The sequence below is a fragment of the Narcine bancroftii genome, chromosome 7, assembly GCF_036971445.1.
Source record: "Narcine bancroftii isolate sNarBan1 chromosome 7, sNarBan1.hap1, whole genome shotgun sequence".
Lineage (NCBI taxonomy): Eukaryota > Metazoa > Chordata > Chondrichthyes > Torpediniformes > Narcinidae > Narcine > Narcine bancroftii.
The window spans coordinates 51,041,398-51,057,652 of NC_091475.1; the positions used below are offsets into that span (position 1 = coordinate 51,041,398).

Sequence of the window (16,255 nt, forward strand, 5' to 3'; positions counted from 1 at the left end):
ATCCCAAATGCTACTTCTGTGGGGAAGGTAAGCACCTGAGGTAATGCTACCCTGTCAAGGAGGTGAAATGCGCTAGATGTGGGAAAAGAGGACATTACATAAAAGTCTGCCAGTCTAAACTGCCCTCAAAACTTAGCAGTGCCACGTGCAGACAGCAGTCACCCCAGACAGTGCAATTGACACAATCTCCTCTGTGGACCAGCAACGTCAAATGTGAGTCCCGATGGCCAGCACCATTTTCTCAAGCCTTTAGCACTGAAGCCATCTTGGGAACTGTTAGGTCTGCTTTGTTCATGAATGAGTGAGACAAACACCAGGCTGAGTCGAAATCAGGGTTCTTTGTTCTTTATTACCGGATTGTAACACTTGCGACCAACCAGGTTAGTCGGAGAATGCATTCTGCCGTTATCAGCAAAATGGTGATTTTTTATACCCTTGGATACATGCTTAGAACATCATCATATCATTACTTGTCCAATGACTAAAACTGTTGCTATCCTTTCCCTGCTAGCTTCCTGCCTCTCAATCCATCAATGTCTCTCTTAAACTGTTGCTATCCTTTCCCTGCTAGCTTCCTGCCTCTCAATCCATCAATGTCTCTCTTATCTTGTAAGTACAAGGATGCATTCTGTTACTCCTTAGTACTGGGTGACTCCTTCTCCGGTCCCATCTCATGATGTTTTACCTAACAGGAGTACAAGGACACCTCCCCTTCTTGTTACTGCCCTGTACAGGGTAACTCCCTACACATTCCCATCTCATGATGTTTTACCTTACAGAACTTGGGCCTTCTTTGGATTCAGACAGCGAGTCTATACTGGCCTCCTTCACCCTGAACCAAGAGGAACCACACAAACTCACCAGGTTCATGGTGGATGTCCAGATAAATGGGTGTGTAATGAACTCACTGTTTGATAGTGGGAGTACGTAAAGCTTTATCCACCCTGATACTGCTAAGTGCCTATCTCTCGAAGTACGGCCAGTCAATCATAAGATATCATTCGCGTCCAAATCCCACACGTCAGATGTCCACGGGTCCTGTGTAGAGAGTTTGAATGTTGGAGGCACAGTTTACAAACACTTCAGGCTCCTCGTCATAACACAGCTCTGTTCCCCCTGCTGCTGGGGCTGGACTTCCTGAGCCAACCCCATCCCCCCATCACCTTTGCAATGAACAGTTCTTAGACGGTTGTCTGTGTAGCTACTGGAGGCACTATCTTGCTGGCAAATGATTCATCCTCCTCACGGACCAGCGGCCTTCATATTCAATAATAAGCAGAGGAGCAAAATCAAGAATGATAAAATTCTCAGATGGAGAATTGAACTGTTCACCTATTATTGGAATATTCTATACCGGCTGGCAAACTTAATGAGCACTCAGGTGCCCTATCCCGTGGGACTTATGCCAGTATCAAATGGATAAATTGCAGACCCTCCACAACAACCTCTGCCATCCCAGAGTGACTAGGTTCTTCCATGTCATCAAAGCCTACCATACTACATTGAGGAAGTCAGAACAATGACTAAAAACTGCCAGTTTTTAGGTCTGCGCCAAGTGCAAACTGCACTTCTACCACCTTGATAAGACACACCTGATCAAAGCTACCCACCCCTTTGAGTGCTTGAGCATCGACTTCAAGGAGCCTTTCCCTTCCTCGATTCGGAACATCTATTTCCTTACCATTGTCAATGAATACTCTTGCTTCTCTTTTGCCATCCCCTGCCCAGACCTGACTATAGCTACAGTCATCAAGGCCCTCTGCAATGATTTCAGGCTCTTAGGGTACGCCTGCTTCATCTATAGTGAATGGGGAACCTCATTCTTGAGCGATGAGCTGTGGCAGTTCCTGTTGGTCAGGGGCATCACCACGAGCAGGACACCAGCAACAGTCCCAGAGAGAATGGGTAGGTGTAAAGGGAGAATGCCATGGTCTGGAAAACCATCCTCCTGGCACTAAGGTCACAGGGCCTCCTCATTTCCTACTGGCAATAGGTCCTCCCAGATGCTCCACTCTGTACAGTCGCTCTTATGTATGGCCACTAACAACATGCCTCATGAAGTCTTTGTCAGGGACTATGCTGTCTGTTTGACTGACCTCCCTGGGACTGCTTCTAAGATTGAACCACTGGTTGAGAGGGTCCACCTCCTCCACGCAAACCCCCAGTATGCCTACGTAGCCTTCCCCGATGGGTGTGAGGACACTATCTCGATCCAGGATTTGGCACCATCGGGCACCCCTCCGACAGCTATCAACCACCAACAGGCATTCTCCCCCACTGCTATTTTGGGGGTCCCTGAACTCCACCCCCAGCAACTGTTGTTACCCATGATGCACCAGCACCACACTCCCTCCTCCCTTCACCTGTCCCTTCCCACCGGAGAACTGTAACTGGTGACGACAGACCAACCCAACAGGCTGTTCAAGGCACCACAGCTGTGCCAACAGTTACCACGTTGTTCGCTGCAGCAGAGGAGACCCCCTGGTAGACGACCTGCACAATATGTGATTCATTTTTTTCTACCCCGCAGGACTCCTTAAAAAAAGAGAGGTAAATGCGGTAAATGTGATTGGCTACTGCTGGCTAGACACGCCTCCCGAGACCAACCCTACCCATAACCCCTTTGCATCCTCCCCATTTACCCTGCCATGATCAGTCGATGAGGTTGGTTGCTGCTCCAGTCTATAGTCAATAAAAGCCTATCAGTTTCACAACCTCTGTCTTTTGTGGTAATTGATGGAGCATCAGAGTATTAGGCTCATTTTTAAATTGCTGACCAAATTCAGCTCATTCATTTGTTTGATTTGAGAATTCCAATTTTGTGTGCAAAAGTAAGGGGTGGGGGGGGGGGGGATGTAATTGATGATTTAAAATACTTTTTCATGAGAAGTTCCATTGCTTTCTTTTGATTTTTTTTTCATTCTCTTGCCAGGGTGAAGTTGGAAGATGCTGAAGACACGATTGTGAAAATTAAGGGAATTATTGTTGAGCCTATTTTGGAACTTCTTGATTTTTATGGCCAGAAGCTTCAATGTATTAGTTTTGGGAGTGCCTACTATGGAACCTCGAAGCAAGAACAAATTATTTTGTACAACAACAGCCCTAAAACTATTGACTGGGTGTCGGTGATGGAAAATGACGCTGCTGGATCTGAAGTGGTAATAAAGTATATCATTGCAGTAATATTTAGTTCAATAAGAAGTATTTGACTTTTAGGAAAATGATAATAGTCTGGAATATTTTCCTGAAATATTGATATATTTTTATTTTATAATTAGTTTGAACATTTGATACATAGTGGTATCAGCCATTCTCAACTGGGGTTCTATGGCTACCCTTGGGGCTACAGCATATTTAAGGGGGTCCACGGACCAAAATCCTTAATAAGGGGGACCCAATGTGTTTTTGGGGGGCCATGGAAACTGTATGGATTAAACATTTTTTGGTTGAAGCGAAAGATTTGTTGCTAGGCTTTCTATATAGTTGCCAAGCAATGTGAGATTTTTTTCAAGGTTGGAATGGGAACCCTTAATTTCAACCCTTTGCTTCCTGCCTATCAACCACTTTTCTGTCCCAGTTTAATAACTTCCCTGTAATTCAATGGATCCTCATATTATTTAGCAGCCTAATATGTGGCATCTTATCGAAAGTCTTTTGAAAATCTAAATAGATAACATCCACCCCTTTGTCTATCCTACTTGAGATTTCTTCAAAAAATTCTAATAGGTTGGTCAGGCAGGATCTACTCTTTAAAAATCCATGCTGACTTGGACCTATCCTGTCATGCATCTCTAGGTATTTCATCACCTCATCCTTGAGGATCAACTCTAATATCTTCCCAACCACCAACGTCAGACAAATCGGCCTATAGTTTCCTTTTTTCTGTCTCCCACCTTTCTTAAACAGCGGAACTACATTGGCAACCTTCCAATCCTCTGGAATCTCTCCAGAGTCTATCAATTTCTGAAAGATCATCGCCAATGGATCTAGAATCTCCAATGGATCTACAATCTCCAATGGATCTACAATCTCCAATGGATCTACAATCTCCAATGGGTGGAGTTGTTCAAGTGAACCGGTACGGACTTGAAGGGTCGACATGGCCTGTTACCGTGCTGTAAACGGTTATATGGTTATATGGAGGCTTTTGGAGACTGCCTTGAATGACCTAGCTTAATGCAGAAAATTAACAATGTTTTCAAAGCATTCCTTGCTTCAACATCGGAGAGACTGGGTACAGACTGAGAGATCATTTCGCTGAGTAGCTCCACTCTGTCCGCACCAGTGACAGGGACCCCCCAGTGGCCAACCATTTCAGTTCTGCGTCCCACTCCCATACTCAGATATCTCCATGGCCCCATGTACTATCCCACAAAGACCACCTGTAAGAGGGACAACACCTGATTTTCCGTCTGGGCACTCTCCATCAGGATGGTATTAAGTGACCACCATTTTCTGTTAACCTGCTTTCTTTCCCCTTCTCTTCCCCCTGACTTCTTCCCCTCAGCTCTCCACCCCCTTCCCTCTCTATTCCCTCCTCCCCTTGCTTGCTGGTGTTCCCCCCCCTCCCTTCTCCACCTATTGCCTCCTGCTTTTGCAACCATGCTCCTCCCCTAATACCTCCCCCCTATCTTTTTATTTGGATGCTGCTGATATTTTTCCATACCTTGATGAAGGGCTGAAGCATGAAAGGACAGTTATGTATCTTTATCTTTGTCACACAAAGGACACTGTTTGACCTACTGAGTTTCTCCAGCATTGCGGTTTTTTTAATTTTAACATAATTGTGTTTAACTGACATGGAACCAGCTTTGGCTATGAATGGCCTTCCATGTAGTTTTTTTTTCTTCTGTACTATTGCCTTCAATTTCAGGAAATAAAAGTGCAGGCTGAAAAGTTTTGCTTCATATTTCTCATGTCTGCAAAATGCCCTTGTTTGCTTTGAATTTTCATAATGGGTAGTGAATGTTTGTCTCCTCCTGCTACCTTTTATTGAAGAAGGTGTATATTGTTTAATATTTTCTATAAAATTTAATTTCACTTTTGAGCTAACCCTTGTAAAAAATGATTTCATTTAGTAATAGTTAATTTTTGTTACTTTCAGAAATAATTTTAGCCATGAGTTCCTCGGCAAAAAAAGAAGTGTTGGCAGTGTTTGGTGGAATAATTATTGTATGCTTTCACTTCACTCCACAAAACCCTCTCTGCCCGTATGTATGATTTGTTTGAATACATCTTCAAATGAATGCATGAGGCCACGCAAGCTGAAACGACGTTTAGAGATCATGCATAAAGAGAAGAAAAATAAAACCTTGCATTATTTTAAAAACCCTTCAAGGTAAATTTGAGAGAAGGTCAACACTCAAACAGATGATTACTAAAATGTCACAGCAATCAGACAAGTTTTTTTATTTGCAAATACAAGTGAATAGATTGCTAAAAGTGGAAATGCTCAGTTCAACGCTGAGTCACTTATTTTGTATTCTGTCCATCATAATATCCAATATCATGAAGTTAAATGGCAAATAAGCTATTCAGTCAATCCTTTTGAGAAAAACCCACAGTTTCTAAAAGAATTGATAAGATGGCAAAAGATATTGAAATACAATAAGTCATTTCATTATAGTCCAATAAATTCACTTTCCAATGAGAAAAATCCACTCTGCGAGAGAAAATTATCTCTTTTGACTTATGCCAGATTCTGGAATGGAAATGAGCTGATGGGAGAGATGCTCTTTGCCAGAAATATTAAACAGATACTAAGGCACTGACTATTTTTGAAGAAGTTAAGAAATGTATAAATGAGAACAGTATTCCATTTGAGAACATCGTTGCCATTGCAACTTGTGCTGCTGGTTCAATGTTTGGATGAATCAGAGGTTGCATCATGCCTGAAAAATACCATACCTTCAGTCTTTATTGTTCATTGTGTCATTTATTGGGAGCCTTTAGAAACTAAAAACGAGGAAGTTTAAATGCTTTGCTTTCAATTGTCATGAAGACTGAACTTTATAAAATTACATCCCCTTCAAGACTGTCTATTCCAGCAGCTGTGTGATGAAAATGATGAACATTTCCAGATGCTGCTGCTGTATACTTAGGTGAGGTGACTGCCCAAAATAAATTGTCTTCATCATTTTGTTGCACTCTGGGACATGATTGTTTCCTCTCTTTCTCATGAGTAACATGGAGAAAAACCCATTGATTCAAAGGCGGAAGTATTTTATCTGGAAGATATCATTGACAAATTCAATTTATTGACAAGACCTTACAGGGTAAACACAATTGCCACATTGTTAGTAAAGAAGCCATTGTTTCTTTCTTTAAAAAGCTTGAAATCTATTGGAGCAATATCAAATGTCAGGAACTTTTACAATTTCCAAATCTGAACATGAACGCAGAAGCACTGAAGGATGATGAAATGACTGCTTATGTGAAACACTTAAAGCAAATACATACAGATCTATAGGGAAGATTGAATAACCTATTAAACCTCAATATTCTGCATTAGATATTAGATCTGTTTGAGGAACAACCCACCGACGTTGACGTAGATATTCAAGGGACGTTGATTGATCTGCAGTAATATAATTGCACGCCACAAGTTCAATCAATTCAAAAAAAGATTTTTGGGGTTGAGAATGATCTGCCAAATGGATTTATAAAACTATGTGAAAAGGTCAAAATATTTTTTATTACATTTCCCTCAGCATATTTCATTGAATGTGGATTCAGCAATCTAGTTTCCTTGAAAAAAATCCAGGCACAGACTAGATATCACAACGCGGGGTGACTTTCGACTATCACAGTACAATTTGAAGCCTGACATTAAAAATAAATTTGCATAGGAACAGCAAGCTCATGATCTCATTAGAATTTTCATTTTATAAGAATTATTTTTTAAAAGTTATTTTTATTAAGTTTGCATATCATATCCTTGAGGTTTCCTATGACTCATTGCATACAAACCATTTTTTAAATCTTTTAAAACATTTTTTGTAATGTGTATATTCATGTTTTCTTCCTTCCTCCATGTTCAATAAAATGATTTCCTATTTGTTTATTCTGGAACCACAAGCCACAGTTGTTATGGTTGGAGAAAATGCCTTGTGTTCTTTTCACCTCACTTAACATTTTTAAAATGCTTTTTATGTAGTCATTAGGAGAGAATTACAGAATAAACCAACTAAACAACTTTTTCACAGGGAAGGGGGCCCACAAATTTTGAGCAGCAACTTTAAGGGGGCCCTAGCCAAAAACAAAGGTTGAGAATGGCTGTGTTATATAATTGTAATTATATATGTATTCCATTTCAAGTAATATAACACTCCAAATTAGTTTATTTAAAAAAAAACAATTGAAGGTATTGTAAAAAGTTATGGGTTTGATTTTGAGTTACTTCTGACTGAGAAAGTATTATTCAGTGTTGGTTTATTAATGCTTGGTGCACTTGATAGTTTCTAGCACAGTATAGAAAAGTGCTGGACCACACAGGGTTTGTACTTCTGTGAGGTCTGCTTCTGCTTGGATTTCTCATACCATCTCTGGGCTAGCACATGTGACAGAAAAAAAAACAGATGCATTATCTCTTCTGTTGTTTTACAGTGTTGTTGCTCTCCACTACTTATGTCTCTGCGACAGCATGCCAGACAAGAGGACCCCAAAGGAAACTTGAACTGTGTTATATTACGAGCTCCCATGTTAGTAAAATGGGATTATCACAGTAAGGGACAGTATAGACAGGAGGAACTGAATGGTTACAGATAACATTTAACATTTCACTCAAGCACCACACAACTTAGCCCAGCGATAATTCAATATATTGGGAGAACTGAGAGAAGTCTTGTCATAACCTGTTCCAGAATTTGATACATTTGCAAAGACACTGTAATTTTGCAAGGGAGAACCATTCTGATTGTTGAAGAGAAAGCAACTTTTTGGTCGATCTCGTTGTCACATTTGTGGCCCGAAATGTGAAATTGATAACACCATCAACACATGATTTACTTGTTGAACATCAGCGTGTCTTTATTTCTCTGCTTCCATTATTCCTCCATTTCGCACCTGCCTACAACACTCGCATGCCCTCTCACTTCCGGTCAGGTTAATAGCTCAATCTCTATCTGCATACATCTCATGCATATTCATTATCATGACATCCCTCCTTTCACCAGAAATAAACTTTATATCTTTATGTGTCTTAACCTTTCAATCTAAGTGTATATCTCGTTTGAATATCACCGAACATAATACATTGCTGTATTTCTTTCTGTTTAAATGCAAAAACTTTAACACTATCAATAGCATTTTTCTGCCTTCAAACCAACAAAAGCAACATCAAATTCCCTCTTCACAAAATGTAACGTAACCATGTTATAACCAAATGTAATATAATGGCTCAACATTTCTTCTCTAGTTATACTAATACAATGGTCACCTCATATGCAAAATGTACACATTTAAAATTATACATTTTTTTTTCATTTAATACCAAATAGTCGACCAAAACAAAAATGCAATTCTTACAGCACTCATACATGTACTTTATGATGTATTTATCAAAATCACTGTCCAAATGTTCCCATTATCATTCCTCTTCCTGCATCAAAATACTTCTGATTGTTGGTTACTGCTACTGATGGTCCAAAGTCAAACCACGTCAAGTATAAAATAAATGTTGGGCGCACAGTTTTCTTTTTCTAATAACGCTAAACACAACAAAACAGTGATGATCCAGGTAATCATAGCACAACTTCGCAAAGGTCTCTTTCTCGGAGTTCGCAATGGTTTCCTTCCTGACTCATCCTTCCTGCAATGCTACTGTCGCGACTTGGTTGCTCACCCTCAGCACCGGAACCACTGCTTGCTATGGCCTCTGGTGTTTCTGGTACTCTGGCCACTTCATCGGGAAAACTGGTAACTACCTCTGGAACGTCGTCTGGTCCCTCAGGTTGAGCAACTCGTACTGGATTTCCAACCACTTCACTCGGTGCTGCTCTGGATTGGTACTTTTTGACACCAGACATGTTTCTTTTGTAGAGGACTCCAGCTGGAGACCTGACTGTCACCATACTGCTGCTTCTGGATACAACAGTGTCAGGTTGACGGTAATAAGGTGTGTCTAGCTTACCACCACTCTCTTGCCTCACAAGAACATTATCTCCGGGCATGATGTCTGAGTACCTGGCCTCACGTCTCGAGTCTGCATCTAGCTTTGCTGTCCCCTTCTTTTCAGCATTGTGGTCCCTCATCTCCTGGTCATCCCTGATTTCCTTCAGTTCGGGCATTTTTGTGCGGATTTTACTCCCGAAGAGTACTTCTGCTGGACTTTTTCCTGTGGTTGCATGAGGGATTGCCCGATAGACAGCTACATAGGATAGCAATGCTTCTCTCCAGTTCTGTCCTTCTGCATGAGCGATCCGTAGTCGTTTTTCAATGGACTGATTTTGTCTCTCTACTTCTCCGTTGGCTTGCGGCCATTTAGGAGTTACTTTGTGATGGTGGATGCCTGTGGTCCTCATATATTCAGCAAATGTCTCTGAGATGAACTGTGGACCATTGTCAGAGTATAGCGTAACAGGCAATCCATGTCTCGCGAAGATCTCTGCCAATGCTTGTATCGTTTTTTCAGTGGTCATTGACCTCATCACAGAGTACTCATAGTATCTGCTGTAGTAGTCCACCACTACCATGATTGACTCGCCAGTTGGTAAAGGTCCGAGAAAATCAACAGCTACATCGATCCACGGTCCTGTCGGGAGTTGCGTGCTCCGGATCGGCTCTGGGGGATTACTCCTACTTGTGAGTTGACACCCATGGCAGATTTTGACGAATTTCTCCGTGTCTTTATCACAACCTGGCCACCATACTTTACTCCTGAGGTTTTGTTTGGTACCAACACTACCTAAGAGTCCTTCATGAGCTAATGATACGATCTTTGGTCTCAACCTCTGTGGTATCACCAATCTACAACCCCTTGTCTTGGGTAAACTTATACCTCTCATTTTGTTTGTTTTAGATTGGTCACAGTGTTTGAACTACCGAAAGAAAATAGACACACACACCGAGAGCAGTTCAGTTTATACAAATGTTTATTACAAATTCAAAAGCTAATTTCACACTACAGTATGCAAGCCCTTCCTAACTATACTTATCAACACTTGGACTGGTCCCAACTGCCGAAGCGAGGCAACAACTGCACACTTGTAGTTGGTTGTCAGGGTGCCAGTAGCAACTTCTCCACCTCCCCTGACCGGGACGTTGGCTGGACTCCAAAAGTTCTTCTTCTTGCTGAGAGATGTTGCCACCTCTCGGAAAGTCTCTAACTTCAGCAGCGGGACCATGCCTTATATTACCCAAAAACTGCTTACCCAAGCACCTATTCCCAGCACAGCAAGAAAGATAAGCAAGCAAGCTAGCATGCTAGGTTAATTAACGAATAACATAATTTTCAGCTTATCATTTTGAATACAATGGTTTATTCTACATCAAGGCTAGGCCTCTGACAGTCTGTGACCTAAACAAGCAGGAAGATTAAATGTTCTCGGTACACAGATGTCCTTTCTTCAGATAACAGCATCTCTGGCCCCTCGGTGGAATTTTGCTTATGTCTGCTGATTCTAAAAACAATTAGGTTCTCAGCCTTGCAGAACCCAAAGCTGCAAGTTTTAAAAAAAAGGTTCTCAGCTCTGCAGAACCAAGAGCTGGAAATTAAGAAAAAAACAGGTTAAAAAAATAGGTTAGAATCTTCCATTACACCCCTCAACACACACTGCCCAATGCAACAAAGTTCGTCTCTAATGGGAACACATGCCTTGTGAGTGCACTTGTCCCATTGTCCACTTTGGATACATTCTCTAACTTCCATGAGTTCTGGGTCATGTTCGGACTTTCTCTCGACTTCCCTCGTTGTAACAGCTCCCGGTCTCGACTGGATAGCTATGAAGCGTACAAAGCTCTCTGTTTCTGTCCCCAGTTCTGACTTGGATTGTGGGCATCCACCTTTCAACAATCTGGACAGCGGATCAGCAATGTCGCTTTCCCAGCAATGTGGACTACTCTGTACTTGTACGGTTGGAGTCTGAGCACCCATCATTCTATCCTGGCACACGGTTTGGACCTGGCGGCATAGATCACCTCCAATGGTTTATGGTCCGTGATGAGTTCAAATTCAATGCCATACAAATATGCATGGAATCTCTCACGGGCCCATACAAGTCCGAGTGCTTCTTTCTCTGTCTGAGAATATCTCCTTTCAACATCTGTCAAAGATCTGCTGGCATAGGCAATGATTTTTGGTCCCTCATCATCCGTCTGGACCAACACGGCTCCTACACCAACAGGGCTAGCATCCGCTATGACTTTGGTTGGTACATCTGGATCATAATACCCAAGAGTATCGGCATTTGTCAGACTGTGAATGCTTCCTTCTGCTCAGGGCCAAAATGGAATGGTACACCTTTCCTGGTTAGTTTCCTCAGTGGTTCTGCCAATGTAGCAAAATTAGGGATGAACTTTGTGCAATAATTGACCAATCCCAAGAAACTCCTCATCTTTGTTGCATTCTGGGGTTCATGTGCATCGGCAACAGCTTTCACCTTGGCATCAGCTGGGTTCAGTCCTTCCCGTGTAAGCCTGTGTCCCATGAAGTCCATCTCTGAGACACCGAACTGGCACTTGTCTCCATTCACAGTAAGGCCTGCCCCCTGTAGTCTGGATAGCACAATCCTCAACCGTCTGTCATGCTCTTCCTGTGTAGCCGCATGGACTATGATGTCATCAGAAATGTTGGCGACTCCAGGAATGCCTTGAATCACTCGATGGATTTTGTACTGGTAGATCTCAGGAGCTGCATTGATGACGAACGATAGCCTCTTGTACCGGTACAGTCCACAGTGAGTCACAAATGTTGTCACGTCCCTGGATTCTGGGTCCAGCTCAAGTTGATGATAGCCCCATTTTAAATCGATTTTTGAGAACACCTGACTGGTTGTTAACTCCTGGAGTACTTCTTCTACTGTTGGTATGGGGTGTCGTTCTCGAATTATAGCTTCATTGGCCATCCTCGTATCAACACACAGTCTCATGTCACCATTTGGTTTGGGCACAATCACTACTGGGCTGACCCATTGCGTTGAATGTTCTACAGGTTCAATAATGTCTTGCTCAATCAACTCTTTGATTTTGGCCTCGACTTTCCCACGAAGTCCAAATGGGGTTCTGCGCACTGGTTGCACCTTGGGTTTGACCGTTTTGTCCACTGCTAGCTTTAGTTGTCGACCTTTCAGCTTTCCTACTCCCTGGAAAACTGCGGGGAATGCTTGCTTCATATTCTCGTATGACTGAACTGAATTGACACGAGCTCCAATATGAAGTATTGCCAGATCTTGCGCCGTGCGTCTACTCAGCAATGGTTCTCCCCTCTCGTCTATGACAACAAACTCTGCTTCGGCGTGCTTGTCACCAGCTTCTGTCGCAGTGAAACATCCAATGGTCTGCAATGGCTTGGTTGCTGTGTATGGATACAGTTTCTTTGAATACTTCTTTGACGTACAAGTTATTTTTTTTTTCAATTTCTCCCCTAGGTGTCGGTCAATTACATTACTGTCACTGCCTGAGTCCGGAACTGTCACACCACCAATTATCACTGGGACTTTCTCATGATGGTCATCATTCAATGTAAACTGATAGTATTTCTGCCCATCCTGGTTGTCGTCATCATCATCAATTTCTGGGTCACCTTCTATATGGCGAATAGTGCCTTGCTTTCTCTGTCCATAATTGCTTTTCTTTCCAGGAGACTTTCCTTTCCCCCAAGCTTTGCCCTTAGAAGCTGTACTCTTCCCATTCTGGTTTGCATTTGACTTGCTTTTGCACTTCTTTGCAAAGTGGTCTTTACCTCCACACTTTCTACAAACTTTGCCTTTTGCTGGGCAGCATGGGTCTTTTCCAAAATGACCTCTGTATCCACATTTGTAACACTCCAAGTCATGTGTCGGCATATTTCCTGGCTGGCTATGGCTAAGCGAGAGCCTAATTACTTGTTGACCAACTTTGTCTTTACTGGGCTGGCTTGAGTTGTCTTTCAGTTTCATGGTATGAAATTGCCCCTCAACAGCCTCTAATGCAGCAGCAATTGTTAAAGCATTGGTAAGTTTCAACTCACCCCCTTTTTCCAGCAATCACCTTCTGAGTTTGTCTGATCTGCAGTGCTGCACGACTTGATCCAATAACTGGTTGTCCAAATCAGCTGCCACATCATTGCATCCAACAGCTTGTTGTCGCAATCTCGTCACGTACTGGGCGACCGTTTCCCCATCTTCCTGTTTTGTTTTGCGAAACAAATGGCGTTGAAATGTGGCATTCGGTGTCACTACATAGTGTGCATTCAATGCATCTACAGCTTTCTGGTATTCCTCCTTCCTTCCAGTATTTTGAAGTGTCTTAAAAGTTTCCCGAACTGCAGGTCCTACGGTGAAGAGAAGTAACACCCTCCGCTGCGCTTTCTGCTCCGCCGTACTCCCATCGAGAAATAGGCCATGACTGTTGGCGTAAGCTTCGAACTCTTCAAGTCATGCCTTCCACTTCATGCTTACAGTGCTTGCATCGCCCGTTGGGTCAAAATGAGGAACACCGCGAAATGCTAGAAATTCAGCTCCAGTGACTGCCATGATGAAACGTTCCAGCTCAAAGCCACAGATTCAAACTCCAAAATGTTTCTCCTCGTCGCCAATATCACATTTGTGGCCCGAAATGTGAAATTGATAACACCATCAACACATGATTTACCTGTTGAACATCAGCGTGTCTTTATTTCTCTGCTTCCATTATTCCTCCATTTCACGCCTGCCTACAACACTTGCATGCCCTCTCACTTCCAGTCAGGTTAATAGCTCAACCTCTATCTGCATACATCTCATGCATATTCATTATCATGACACTCATGGCCAGACATTTCTGTGGAATTCAGAGCAAAGCATGCTCTGTGAATGACTGGGCCTTTTCAGTGGATTGACCTGTGCCAGGAGGGTCTTTTGGGAAGCAACGTGCTTAATTTAATTGTGACTAACAGTGAAGGTACTTGGAGAGACCGATGCCATGGTCTTGGAAGTTTCGTGGAGGCCACCTTTGAGTCTTGCCTACAAAAGGACTAGGAGTGTTATGACTACAACTTGAATGGATGGACATTTCTTCAAAGGCAATGCAAGGAGAATTTGTGAATCTGTGGCAGCTACAACTCCATTCTTCTTATCTGTTCAACATTAATTCTGGGCATCAAATTTTAAAGGCCTATGCTTCAACATCGAATTTAAAAGACTGAACTTTGAAGAAACTTTCAAAATTTTGGCCTGGACTGTAATGGTTTGGGTATATCTCTCTCTCTCTCTCTCTCTCACACACACACACACACACACACACACACACACACACACACACACACACACACACACACACACACACACACACACACACACACACACACACACACACACACACAAAATACCTGTGCGTAGCTGGGGATAGATTTAGTGTTAAGGATTGTTTAAGAGTTAAGACTATAGCTTAAGAGTAAGAAATAAAATTAGTGTCTTAAAATTAAACATTTTGGTTCATTGCCTATTGCTGCTTGTTACGTGTGGTTCGTAACAGTTACCAAATTTAATGGTTATTTGTGACGGAAAGTGCCTTGCAAAGCACACATAAAACTGACACAATATTATAGCTTTCTTATACACTAAATCATTAAAATATAAGCTTAACAATTATTTGTCTTCCTTACTCTAGGTTGTGTCTCCGACTTTTGAAAGAGATCCTTTCTCTGCCAGCCTCTCTCCAAGTCAACATCTTTTATTTTTGCTTTTTCATCATTTTTGATTTACTTTGTTATTTTTACACTTATATTGTTCCATCTGTCACCTTCTTGCTCAATCACATACTGATTTAAAAACTGGTGTATCAGTCTAATCTCTGAGTATTTTTGAAGAGGTTAAAAAAGGGAACAGTTCACTAGGGTGGCCATTCCAAAGGAGGACATGGTCATAAATGACCATATATATATATTTTATATATATGGTAACCTAAAGTAACCAGTGTCATTTATGCAGGCTTGGTAGAATTCAACATTTATTTTTCTAAGCATCACTTGTTGAGGCATATTTTTTTCGTTTGTTTATATTTTATTAAATTTGACTAAACTTTGAAGCAATTAAATAATAAAGTTTAACAGAACATTATTCATTAAATGAACATGATTTGAAATCGCAGATTGATTTCATCACTGATCTGAAACATATTGGTGAAAATGGATTTTAAACTATGAGTTAAACAGGAAGGGGAATAACACCAATGTGGCGCAGAAAGTCAGCAGTGAATGCAGAATCCATGGGAAGTAAACGATAACCAAAGTTTTAGGCCGAAGCCCTTCGTCAGGTCCAAGGCCTGAAATATTGGTTACACTTTACTTCCTATGGATACTGTGTGACCTGCTGAATTTCTGCAGCACATTGGTGTTTTACACTTATTAAACATTTGCAATTTTAAAAACCTCCAGCTCCCTAAGGTTTGGGTAGGTGTGAGGGGGGAGGGGGTGGTGATTGGGGAGGAAGCAACAAATAGATCAGTGTAATTTATACATTAGTTTTATGATGATCATTTTTATTCCAAGCAGCCTCTTTGAGATTTCCTCCCACTTTAATTTTCCATCTCGCTCTGGATCAACAGCTAAAGATATGGCACACTTAGGTTCCTTGACTAAATCACTGGAAGTACAGTCTGAGGACTGAACATAAATCTTTGCTGTAACTCATTAGTTAACGTGCTAAACAAAAATATTTCATGTTTCCTGCTCTTCATTCAATTCTAAATCCATGCAATTATATTAGCACAGACCAATGTAATGGTCTTGGCAGTGTTAAAAAATAGATGGGAGGGTTCATATGTTTGTAGCTTACACAAAGATTGGTGGAGTTATGGACAGTTAAGAGTGGTATCAAAGCATATATCAGGTCATACATAGATCTGTAGCAGTCATGGGAAGAGAAATTGAGTTTAATCTGGACAAGTGTGAGGCATTGTACTTTGGAGGTTAAATATAAGGGGAAACTGTGTGGTTAATGACAAAACTTTTAAAACCATTTATGTGCAGTTCGTTGAAAGTAGCCACACAAGTAGATAAGGTGGTAAAGAAAGCACATGGCACACTCGCTGCTTTCATTGGTTGAGACATCGAGTACAAAATTTAAAAAGTCATGCTGCA

At 41.6% G+C, this 16,255-nt stretch overlaps 1 protein-coding gene across 5 annotated transcripts in view; it reads left to right on the forward strand.

The window, feature by feature from the left end:
* The window catches only part of LOC138738909 (cilia- and flagella-associated protein 47-like), a 614,550-nt gene that overhangs the window by 127,518 nt on the left and 470,777 nt on the right, over nucleotides 1–16,255 (forward strand). For all 5 annotated transcript variants that reach the window (XM_069890090.1, XM_069890093.1, XM_069890088.1 and 2 more), the window contains one exon: nucleotides 2,933–3,158. In XM_069890090.1, coding sequence (XP_069746191.1) covers nucleotides 2,933–3,158 — 226 coding nt within the window. The remainder of the gene's footprint in view (nucleotides 1–2,932; nucleotides 3,159–16,255) is intronic.